Genomic DNA, 12,648 nt, shown 5'->3' with positions numbered 1-12,648 from the left:
TCGAAATAAAGAAAATAGAGCTAGTGAAAATGATTCAAAGAAGGAGAAGAAAAACGAGCCCAGCTAAAGCTGACGATGAAGAGACAGAGGCGCCGTATGTTTCACACCACACAGAGAGTGTGAGTCAGAGGGAGATAAACCCAGAACAATTAAAAAGACTACATGCAATAAGTCATGCAGTCAAAAACAAGCTAAAAGACACAATAACTACGATAGTAGCAATGACTGAGATCCAAGAAAAGACTGAAAGAACTGCAGAAGAGATTAAAAACATGAGTGTGGAACTGAACAAAACCAAGGAGAAGATACAGCAGAGTAAGGATGACATCCTGAAATGTATGGTAAGTCTTTTTCTTTCCAGTAAAATCACATCTGAATAGAAAAAAACCCAAAAGCTGCTCCTGTTTTTTAGCTCCAGGCTTTCAATGCTTGTTCTAACATCCTACTTTATACTTCAGGTTTACATTTAGATGGAAAAGCCAATGTTAATCTTTGATTTACTGCTAAATCTACTGCTAATCAAACTGAATATTAGAAATAAATACTGTATATAAACAAAAAAGAGAACGTGAAGCAAAGAGAGTAGCTTTGTCAAGTAATATAAATACTGTATTTACTGCAACACAATGAAAGTTATTACCATGTAAAATCATCTTTACATTAATAAAAATGTGTTTGTTTGATTGAAGGGCCACACTATCAACATTTATGTCAGCATTTAGAATAATGACCAATCCAAGCATTAACACGGGAAATAACATTTTGTGTGTTTTCTGTCATTCTGTTTGTTCTCATCCTGCTCGTTGCGTTGTTTTTTTCCTGTAATATTTATGTTTTTTTGGAGTAATTTTAGTGTATTTCTGTTGTTGTTTTGCTTGTTTGTTAGTACTGTGAGTTATTTATCGTGTTTTTCTTGTATTTTTATGTACTTTTGTTGTCATTTTCAGTAATTGTGTATATTTTTTTTGAGTAATTTTGTACATTTTTTTGAGTAATTTTGTGTATTTAATACTGTTGTCGTTTTGTTTATTTTTGGAGTATTTTCTGTTTTTCTTTTGTCTTTTACTGTATTGCCCCCAAGCCGTATGTATGTAGCTCTACATAACTGACAACAACAGGGTTGGGGTCAATTGCAAATTGTAATTTCTTAATTGATATTTTATTACAATTATGGCATAATTATAACTGTAATTTAAATTTAAGAAAAAAAACTATTGCTGTCGTAATCATAATTAAATTGTAATTGACTTTAGATAATTGACTTTGTAATTGTAATTGTCATGAAAGTTTTATAAGAATTATCAATTATAATTTAACACAAAACTGGAAAACCATGTTACACTTCAATGTATAGTTCCACACAAGTTAATTATTAAAATATGTTTCATATCAAGCATTCACACATTTTACTATTTGAAATAAATATGAGTCGAGAAGGAAAACTGACACAAAAAAGGCTCAGACGCCCACACTAAAAATACTAAAACCTATATTTTCATTGATTAGGAAGCCTAACAAGGTAATCAATAGATAGGAAACTAATTAGATGATTGATATTAGTTTATAGTGTATTTTACAGCTGATGTAGGACCTGTTATCATTAGAGATGCTAACAGAAAGCTAACGCAAGAGGAAGGTTAACTTTATTAGGTTATTTATTTCAGGCTCAGTAATTGTGATTAATTGTAATTGAACTTTAGTAATTGAGAATGTAATTGTAATTGACCTAAGAATAAAACATAATTTTAATTTAATTGTAATTTTAAAAAAAGCTGGTCATTGTAATCGTAATTGAACATGAGTAATTGTAACTGACTTTTTAATTGATGCTTCAATGTGTTTGTCTGTAGGATACGCTGACATCTATGAAAGAATGGCCCAACAGATGGACATACATGCATTCTCATTTTAAAAACAGAGGTCGGGTTGGGCCACCACATCAAGAACCCTCAACAACATTTTCATCTAGGTACCGTACAAGAAGAAAATGAAAAGGATGTTATGTTTCAGCCAAACTCTAAAGCAGAGACAACAGATCATTCAGGTAATATAAATGAAATACAGAAAAATGTTTTACAACTGCAGACAAAAGTGAAAAAAGAAATAATATTTGTAGGTAAAGGTTCACCGACTGAAGATAAAGAGAAGGACAAAGTTGAAAACCCCATACACGAAGATGAAGAAATGAACCAAGCAATGGAAAATATTGTGGTGAGAAGTGAAGAGATTCAAAGGTCAATTATGGAGATAAATGACCTCCTGAGTCAGAAGGATCCATTTGAACTCACAGTATGGGTTTCTAGTAATGTGAATACCAATGGGACTGATAATTGGGACAGGAAAACCATTGATGAGTCTAAATCATTAAATTTGGCTGGAAAACTTGAAAACTCTGATATACAAGAGCTTATTGATGAGGTCACTGAAACACAGGAAATAATACAATTTGTAAAATTTGAGCTTGGGAGCATTTCAAAAAAAGGGACAAAAAAGGAAATTAAAAAAAATCAACAATTACAATACCTCAAAAAAATTGATATGCTTATAAAAATGTTAAAAACATTTTTCAAAGAAGCAAATAAAAACCAAAAGTCTGTGGGATTAGTGAGAAAAAGAAAGGAAAAAGGCCTCAACAAAAAGATAGACAAAGCTTTAAAAGAAATAGATCTGTTGGAGATTTACAAAAACAAAATCCACAAAAAAACAAAAGCAATTCATCAGAAGCATCAGAACATGGCCAAAGTAAAACCCTTCACAAAAGCAATTCTAAGCAAGACAACAAGGAAGACAGGAGGCCATGAGTTCAATGTATTTGAAACTCAAAAGAAAATGAACAAATTAAAAAACCAAAACTGCACAAGTGTTTACTTAATACATGAAACAGCACAACAAACAACACAGTAGTCAACCAAATGCATGATTGACCTTCAAAGAATTCAACATGAACTGAAAAACTCTTGTCATACCATCCTGACTGACATGGAAATCATTGAGAGTGTGAAATCTCTCATAGAAAAAAACAGAAAAGACTTAAGAGCTTTCATGGTGGGGAATGCTGTTGTCATGAGGTCCCTGAACAAAATAAGATCTCAGCTAAAAATACCCGTGAGAAAAATTATGCAAATTAACATAGAAGAAAATAATTTAAACCAAACTTGTGAAAATATCCGAGAAGAACAACAACAGATGGATTGGAAATTTCAAAACCAACAAGAAATTGAGGTGATGCTGTCAGAACTGGAAATAAAAAAAAGAGAAAATCAATACATTTTAGAAACTATCTTTCAAAAAGAAGTGGAAATGAAAAAGATGCTGAATGATATACAAGAAGAAAAAAATGCCCTGAGAAGGGAAGTACGAAGAAAAACAAAAGAGCTCAATCAGAGACGAGAAAGGATTATTCGAGAAAGAGATGAACTAGAGATTTTAAATATGAAGTTACAAAAATCCAAAGACAATGTCAATGAATTGAGAAATCAGAAAATGTTAATCACCAAAGGAAAAGAAGAAATTGTGATTCAAACACCAGAAGAGGAAAAACAATCAAGGACAGAAGATTTTAAAGATGACAAAAAGTCATTAGACTATCAAAAACAGATGAATTTAGAGCAAAAACTGCATGTAAAATTAGACCACGCTCAAACAACTTCGCAGAAACTAACATCTAAAAAAGTAACATTAACGATTGCAAAAAATAGGAGGAAGAAGGAAGCTGCAAAAAGCATATACCAGAGAGGTCAATGATGGAAGAGAAATCTGGATCGAATTAAAAACCCAAAAAACAACAAACGATATGGTCCAGAGAATGAAGGTACTCAAATTCAAGTAAATGTTGAAAATTTAAACCAAATAGTGAGCAAATAAAAAATAAAAAAGGACACATTCAAGACAAACAAAAAGTTAAAAAACACACAGTGAAGGACCGGAAGACGACAAAAAGATGACGGTAAAAGCAAGGAACATTATTCAACTTGACATCACTGCTTCCCCAGGAAAAAAACTAAATATGATGACAGAAGTACGACAAAACAGAAAACAAACTGAAAACCATGAAAAGGAACAAACAGAAAAAGAGAACAAATGAAACCTCAAAAAACTATAATCAAAAAAAAGAAAAAAGAAGTAAAAGATTACCCAATAATACCCAATGAAGAAAAAGAAAAGCCTCAATCAGATGACATCTGAGATGGGCAAAAAAAAATCACCAACTTGAATAAACAAGAATTCATGGAAAAAGAACATTAATGATGAAAACTAAACAAATTCTACTGAAGAGAAAAATGTCAGTCATTGAAAGCTCTTATGACAAAATTCAACAGCTGCATGAAAAAAAGGACGAAGCTCTTGGATCAAAAAATGGAAAAAGTCATCCAAACCAAAGAGGGTTCATTAAAGTTGCAATACTCTCCTTCAACGGTCTGTTGCAGCCTTGAAAGAACAGAAAGAACAAATTGCCTTTAACACTGAAATGTTAGCGAGAGCTAGAAATGATCTGACCAGTAAACAGTCGGAGTTGGTCATCAAAACAGAAGAGGTAGAAAACCTGAAAAAAGTCAAGTTTGACTTGGAAAAACAAGATATAGACCAAAGTCAAAGCACAGCTTGAACAAGACAAAGACAAGCTGGATGGGCTGGCAAACAAACTAAACAAAGAAAAACTGGACCTGGAGAGCATGAACGCTGACATCCAGAAACAGTGGGAACTCTTGAAAAAGGAGAAAGAAAGCATTCAGGAGATGAAGAAAAAGTTGGATGAAGAAAAGAAAGACGTTAATAAGAAGACAGAAAAAGTAAACAACCTGTACAGTGAGATGAACAGGGAAAAGACATACATCCAATATCTAAAAGATCAGGCTCAAACTGAAGTTGGAAAACTGAAGGATGCAATAACCATCATGACCTCTTCAAGGGAAAGGGAACAAGAATTAAATGCCAAGGATACACGGATAAAATCAGAAGAATTGCAAAACATCATGATTAAACTAATGGAAGAGCAAAAAGATTTGGAATCTCTTAAAATGTTCTTTAGACAGAAGAACATGGAATTCAAAGCCTCCTTGTTTAACTTCAATAAAGAAAGAGAAGAGCTCAATCAGATTAAATTTGTGGTCAGCAAAGAACAAGAAACACTTTTGAATCAACAAAAAATGATGGATGAAGAACAAGTAAGGATGAGAGCTCAACAAGATCTACTGAAGACAAGATGTCAGTCATTAGAAGCTCTTACGAACAAACTTCAACAGCTGCATGAAAAGAAGACTACGCTCTTGGACCAGAATATGGAAAAAGTCATCCAAACCAAAGAGGGTTCATTAAAGTTGCAAACTCTCCTTCAACGGTCTGTTGCAGCCTTGAAAGAACAGAAAGAACAAATTGCCTTTAACACTGAAATGTTAGCGAGAGCTAGAATTGATCTGACCAGTAAACAGTCGGAGTTGGTCATCAAAACAGAAGAGGTAGAAAACCTGAAAAAAGTCAAGTTCGACTTGGAAAAACAAGATCTAGACCAAGTCAAAGCACAGCTTGAACAAGACAAAGACAAGCTGGATGGGCTGGCAAACAAACTAAACAAAGAAAAACTGGACCTGGAGAGCATGAACGCTGACATCCAGAAACAGTGGGAACTCTTGAAAAAGGAGAAAGAAAGCATTCAGGAGATGAAGAAAAAGTTGGATGAAGAAAAGAAAGACGTTGATAAGAAGACAGAAAAAGTAAACAACCTGTACAGTGAGATGAACAGGGAAAAGACATACATCCAATATCTAAAAGATCAGGCTCAAACTGAAGTTGGAAAACTGAAGGATGCAATAACCATCATGACCTCTTCAAGGGAAAGGGAACAAGAATTAAATGCCAAGGATACACGAATAAAGTCAGAAGAATTGCAAAACATCATGATTAAACTAATGGAAGAGCAAAAAGATTTGGAATCTCTTAAAATGTTCTTTAGACAGAAGAACATGGAATTCAAAGCATCCTTGTTTAATTTCAATAAAGAAAGAGAAAAGCTCAATCAGATTAAATTTGTGGTCAGCAAAGAACAAGAAACACTTTTGAATCAACAAAAAATGATGGATGAAGAACAAGTAAGGATGAGAGCTCAACAAGATCTACTGAAGACAAGATGTCAGTCATTAGAAGCTCTTACTAACAAACTTCAACAGCTGCATGAAAAGAAGACTACGCTCTTGGACCAGAATATGGAAAAAGTCACCCAAACCAAAGAGGGTTCATTAAAGTTGCAAACTCTCCTTCAACGGTCTGTTGCAGCCTTGAAAGAACAGAAAGAACAAATTGCCTTTAACACTGAAATGTTAGCGAGAGCTAGAATTGATCTGACCAGTAAACAGTCGGAGTTGGTCATCAAAACAGAAGAGGTAGAAAACCTGAAAAAAGTCAAGTTCGACTTGGAAAAACAAGATCTAGACCAAGTCAAAACACAGCTTGAACAAGACAAAGACAAGCTGGATGGGCTGGCAAACAAACTAAACAAAGAAAAACTGGACCTGGAGAGCATGAACGCTGACATCCAGAAACAGTGGGAACTCTTGAAAAAGGAGAAAGAAAGCATTCAGGAGATGAAGAAAACGTTGGATGAAGAAAAGAAAGACGTTGATAAGAAGACAGAAAAAATAAACAACCTGTACAGTGAGATGAACAGGGAAAGGACATACATCCAATATCTAAAAGATCAGGCTCAAACTGAAGTTGGAAAACTGAAGGATGCAATAAACACCATGACCTCTTCAAGGGAAAGGGAACAAGAATTAAATGCTAAGGATACACAGATAAAGTCAGAAGAATTGCAAAACATCATGATTAAACTAATGGAAGAGCAAAAAGATTTGGAATCTCTTAAAATGTTCTTTAGACAGAAGAACATGGAATTCAAAGCATCCTTGTTTAATTTCAATAAAGAAAGAGAAGAGCTCAATCAGATTAAATTTGTGGTCAGCAAAGAACAAGAAACACTTTTGAATCAACAAAAAATGATGGATGAAGAACAAGTAAGGATGAGAGCTCAACAAGATCTACTGAAGACAAGATGTCAGTCATTAGAAGCTCTTACTAACAAACTTCAACAGCTGCATGAAAAGAAGACTACGCTCTTGGACCAGAATATGGAAAAAGTCATCCAAACCAAAGAGGGTTCATTAAAGTTGCAATACTCTCCTTCAACGGTCTGTTGCAGCCTTGAAAGAACAGAAAGAACAAATTGCCTTTAACACTGAAATGTTAGCGAGAGCTAGAATTGATCTGACCAGTAAACAGTCGGAGTTGGTCATCAAAACAGAAGAGGTAGAAAACCTGAAAAAAGTCAAGTTCGACTTGGAAAAACAAGATCTAGACCAAGTCAAAAGCACAGCTTGAACAAGACAAAGACAAGCTGGATGGGCTGGCAAACAAACTAAACAAAGAAAAACTGGACCTGGAGAGCATGAACGCTGACATCCAGAAACAGTGGGAACTCATGAAAAAGGAGAAAGAAAGCATTCAGGAGATGAAAAAAAACGTTGGATGAAGAAAAGAAAGACGTTGATAAGAAGACAGAAAAAGTAAACAACCTGTACAGTGAGATGAACAGGGAAAAGACATACATCCAATATCTAAAAGATCAGGCTCAAACTGAAGTTGGAAAACTGAAGGATGCAATAAACACCATGACCTCTTCAAGGGAAAGGGAACAAGAATTAAATGCCAAGGATACACAGATAAAGTCAGAAGAATTGCAAAACATCATGATTAAACTAATGGAAGAGCAAAAAGATTTGGAATCTCTTAAAATGTTCTTTAGACAGAAGAACATGGAATTCAAAGCATCCTTGTTTAATTTCAATAAAGAAAGAGAAGAGCTCAATAAGATTAAATTTGTGGTCAGCAAAGAACAAGAAACACTTTTGAATCAACAAAAAATGATGGATGAAGAACAAGTAAGGATGAGAGCTCAACAAGATCTACTGAAGACAAGATGTCAGTCATTAGAAGCTCTTACTAACAAACTTCAACAGCTGCATGAAAAGAAGACTACGCTCTTGGACCAGAATATGGAAAAAGTCATCCAAACCAAAGAGGGTTCATTAAAGTTGCAATACTCTCCTTCAACGGTCTGTTGCAGCCTTGAAAGAACAGAAAGAACAAATTGCCTTTAACACTGAAATGTTAGCGAGAGCTAGAATTGATCTGACCAGTAAACAGTCGGAGTTGGTCCTCAAAACAGAAGAGGTAGAAAACCTGAAAAAAGTCAAGTTCGACTTGGAAAAACAAGATCTAGACCAAGTCAAAACACAGCTTGAACAAGACAAAGACAAGCTGGATGGGCTGGCAAACAAACTAAACAAAGAAAAACTGGACCTGGAGAGCATGAACGCTGACATCCAGAAACAGTGGGAACTCTTGAAAAAGGAGAAAGAAAGCATTCAGGAGATGAAGAAAAAGTTGGATGAAGAAAAGAAAGACGTTGATAAGAAGACAGAAAAAGTAAACAACCTGTACAGTGAGATGAACAGGGAAAAGACATACATCCAATATCTAAAAGATCAGGCTCAAACTGAAGTTGGAAAACTGAAGGATGCAATAAACACCATGACCTCTTCAAGGGAAAGGGAACAAGAATTAAATGCCAAGGATACACGAATAAAATCAGAAGAATTGCAAAACATCATGATTAAACTAATGGAAGAGCAAAAAGATTTGGAATCTCTTAAAATGTTCTTTAGACAGAAGAACATGGAATTCAAAGCATCCTTGTTTAACTTCAATAAAGAAAGAGAAGAGCTCAATCAGATTAAATTTGTGGTCAGCAAAGAACAAGAAACACTTTTGAATCAACAAAAAATGATGGATGAAGAACAAGTAAGGATGAGAGCTCAACAAGATCTACTGAAGACAAGATGTCAGTCATTAGAAGCTCTTACGAACAAACTTCAACAGCTGCATGAAAAGAAGACTACGCTCTTGGACCAGAATATGGAAAAAGTCATCCAAACCAAAGAGGGTTCATTAAAGTTGCATACTCTCCTTCAACGGTCTGTTGCAGCCTTGAAAGAACAGAAAGAACAAATTGCCTTTAACACTGAAATGTTAGCGAGAGCTAGAATTGATCTGACCAGTAAACAGTCGGAGTTGGTCATCAAAACAGAAGAGGTAGAAAACCTGAAAAAAGTCAAGTTCAACTTGGAAAAACAAGATCTAGACCAAGTCAAAACACAGCTTGAACAAGACAAAGACAAGCTGGATGGGCTGGCAAACAAACTAAACAAAGAAAAACTGGACCTGGAGAGCATGAACGCTGACATCCAGAAACAGTGGGAACTCTTGAAAAAGGAGAAAGAAAGCATTCAGGAGATGAAGAAAAAGTTGGATGAAGAAAAGAAAGACGTTGATAAGAAGACAGAAAAAGTAAACAACCTGTACAGTGAGATGAACAGGGAAAAGACATACATCCAATATCTAAAAGATCAGGCTCAAACTGAAGTTGGAAAACTGAAGGATGCAATAAACACCATGACCTCTTCAAGGGAAAGGGAACAAGAATTAAATGCCAAGGATACACAGATAAAATCAGAAGAATTGCAAAACATCATGATTAAACTAATGGAAGAGCAAAAAGATTTGGAATCTCTTAAAATGTTCTTTAGACAGAAGAACATGGAATTCAAAGCATCCTTGTTTAACTTCAATAAAGAAAGAGAAGAGCTCAATCAGATTAAATTTGTGGTCAGCAAAGAACAAGAAACACTTTTGAATCAACAAAAAATGATGGATGAAGAACAAGTAAGGATGAGAGCTCAACAAGATCTACTGAAGACAAGATGTCAGTCATTAGAAGCTCTTACTAACAAACTTCAACAGCTGCATGAAAGAAGACTACGCTCTTGGACCAGAATATGGAAAAAGTCATCCAAACCAAAGAGGGTTCATTAAAGTTGCATACTCTCCTTCAACGGTCTGTTGCAGCCTTGAAAGAACAGAAAGAACAAATTGCCTTTAACACTGAAATGTTAGCGAGAGCTAGAATTGATCTGACCAGTAAACAGTCGGAGTTGGTCATCAAAACAGAAGAGGTAGAAAACCTGAAAAAAGTCAAGTTTGACTTGGAAAAACAAGATCTAGACCAAGTGAAAACACAGCTTGAACAAGACAAAGACAAGCTGGATGGGCTGGCAAACAAACTAAACAAAGAAAAACTGGACCTGGAGAGCATGAACGCTGACATCCAGAAACAGTGGGAACTCATGAAAAAGGAGAAAGAAAGCATTCAGGAGATGAAGAAAACGTTGGATGAAGAAAAGAAAGACGTTGATAAGAAGACAGAAAAAGTAAACAACCTGTACAGTGAGATGAACAGGGAAAGGACATACATCCAATATCTAAAAGATCAGGCTCAAACTGAAGTTGGAAAACTGAAGGATGCAATAAACACCATGACCTCTTCAAGGGAAAGGGAACAAGAATTAAATGCCAAGGATACACGATAAAATCAGAAGAATTGCAAAACATCATGATTAAACTAATGGAAGAGCAAAAAGATTTGGAATCTCTTAAAATGTTCTTTAGACAGAAGAACATGGAATTCAAAGCCTCCTTGTTTAACTTCAATAAAGAAAGAGAAGAGCTCAATCAGATTAAATTTGTGGTCAGCAAAGAACAAGAAACACTTTTGAATCAACAAAAAATGATGGATGAAGAACAAGTAAGGATGAGAGCTCAACAAGATCTACTGAAGACAAGATGTCAGTCATTAGAAGCTCTTACTAACAAACTTCAACAGCTGCATGAAAAGAAGACTACGCTCTTGGACCAGAAGATGGAAAAAGTCATCCAAACCAAAGAGGGTTCATTAAAGTTGCAAACTCTCCTTCAACGGTTTGTTGCAGCCTTGAAAGAACAGAAAGAACAAATTGCCTTTAACACTGAAATGTTAGCGAGAGCTAGAATTGATCTGACCAGTAAACAGTCGGAGTTGGTCATCAAAACAGAAGAGGTAGAAAACCTGAAAAAAGTCAAGTTTGACTTGGAAAAACAAGATCTAGACCAAGTCAAAGCACAGCTTGAACAAGACAAAGACAAGCTGGATGGGCTGGCAAACAAACTAAACAAAGAAAAACTGGACCTGGAGAGCATGAACGCTGACATCCAGAAACAGTGGGAACTCTTGAAAAAGGAGAAAGAAAGCATTCAGGAGATGAAGAAAAAGTTGGATGAAGAAAAGAAAGACGTTGATAAGAAGACAGAAAAAGTAAACAACCTGTACAGTGAGATGAACAGGGAAAAGACATACATCCAATATCTAAAAGATCAGGCTCAAACTGAAGTTGGAAAACTGAAGGATGCAATAACCACCATGACCTCTTCAAGGGAAAGGGAACAAGAATTAAATGCCAAGGATACACAGATAAAGTCAGAAGAATTGCAAAACATCATGATTAAACTAATGGAAGAGCAAAAAGATTTGGAATCTCTTAAAATGTTCTTTAGACAGAAGAACATGGAATTCAAAGCATCCTTGTTTAACTTCAATAAAGAAAGAGAAGAGCTCAATCAGATTAAATTTGTGGTCAGCAAAGAACAAGAAACACTTTTGAATCAACAAAAAATGATGGATGAAGAACAAGTAAGGATGAGAGCTCAACAAGATCTACTGAAGACAAGATGTCAGTCATTAGAAGCTCTTACGAACAAACTTCAACAGCTGCATGAAAAGAAGACTACGCTCTTGGACCAGAATATGGAAAAAGTCATCCAAACCAAAGAGGGTTCATTAAAGTTGCAAACTCTCCTTCAACGGTCTGTTGCAGCCTTGAAAGAACAGAAAGAACAAATTGCCTTTAACACTGAAATGTTAGCGAGAGCTAGAATTGATCTGACCAGTAAACAGTCGGAGTTGGTCATCAAAACAGAAGAGGTAGAAAACCTGAAAAAAGTCAAGTTCGACTTGGAAAAACAAGATCTAGACCAAGTCAAAACACAGCTTGAACAAGACAAAGACAAGCTGGATGGGCTGGCAAACAAACTAAACAAAGAAAAACTGGACCTGGAGAGCATGAATGCTGAAATCCAGAAACAGTGGGAACTCTTGAAAAAGGAGAAAAAAAGCATTCAGGAGATGAAGAAAACGTTGGATGAAGAAAAGAAAGACGTTGATAAGAAGACAGAAAAAGTAAACAACCTGTACAGTGAGATGAACAGGGAAAAGACATACATCCAATATCTAAAAGATCAGGCTCAAACTGAAGTTGGAAAACTGAAGGATGCAATAAACACCATGACCTCTTCAAGGGAAAGGGAACAAGAATTAAATGCCAAGGATACACGAATAAAATCAGAAGAATTGCAAAACATCATGATTAAACTAATGGAAGAGCAAAAAGATTTGGAATCTCTTAAAATGTTCTTTAGACAGAAGAACATGGAATTCAAAGCATCCTTGTTTAACTTCAATAAAGAAAGAGAAAAGCTCAATCAGATTAAATTTGTGGTCAGCAAAGAACAAGAAACACTTTTGAATCAACAAAAAATGATGGATGAAGAACAAGTAAGGATGAGAGCTCAACAAGATCTACTGAAGACAAGATGTCAGTCATTAGAAGCTCTTACGAACAAACTTCAACAGCTGCATGAAAAGAAGACTACGCTCTTGGACCAGAA

The 12,648-nt window shown here is 35.3% G+C and overlaps 2 protein-coding genes across 2 annotated transcripts; both read left to right on the top strand.

Annotated features, from left to right (window-relative positions):
* Window positions 1-4,468: 4,468 nt before the first annotated feature.
* Window positions 4,469-9,924, top strand: LOC114475299 (early endosome antigen 1-like). The gene is given in 3 exon segments (XM_028465990.1): window positions 4,469-4,585; window positions 4,587-6,648; window positions 8,117-9,924. Coding segments are annotated over 3 exon segments (3,987 nt in total).
* Window positions 9,925-9,998: 74 nt separating this feature from the next.
* LOC114475298 (myosin heavy chain, skeletal muscle-like) lies at window positions 9,999-12,539 on the top strand. The gene is made up of 3 exons (XM_028465989.1): window positions 9,999-10,335; window positions 10,878-12,478; window positions 12,531-12,539. Exons 1-3 carry the CDS (start codon window positions 9,999-10,001, stop codon window positions 12,537-12,539), a joined length of 1,947 nt encoding a protein of 648 aa, XP_028321790.1.
* Window positions 12,540-12,648: the final 109 nt, after the last annotated feature.

This window comes from Gouania willdenowi, chromosome 14 (assembly GCF_900634775.1).
Source record: "Gouania willdenowi chromosome 14, fGouWil2.1, whole genome shotgun sequence".
Classification (NCBI taxonomy): Eukaryota; Metazoa; Chordata; class Actinopteri; order Blenniiformes; family Gobiesocidae; genus Gouania; species Gouania willdenowi.
The sequence above is the reverse complement of the archived record's forward strand: the minus strand, read 5'-3'. Positions and strand labels throughout refer to the sequence as shown.

Excerpts from the sequence above, each read along its gene's own strand:
- LOC114475298 (XM_028465989.1), top strand. The coding sequence starts at position 9,999 with ATGTTAGCGAGAGCTAGAATTGATCTGACCAGTAAACAGTCGGAGTTG. Across the intron at positions 10,336-10,877 it reads AAAAGTAAACAACCTGTACA|CCTTGAAAGAACAGAAAGAA; the intron begins GTGAGATGAACA and ends GGTTTGTTGCAG.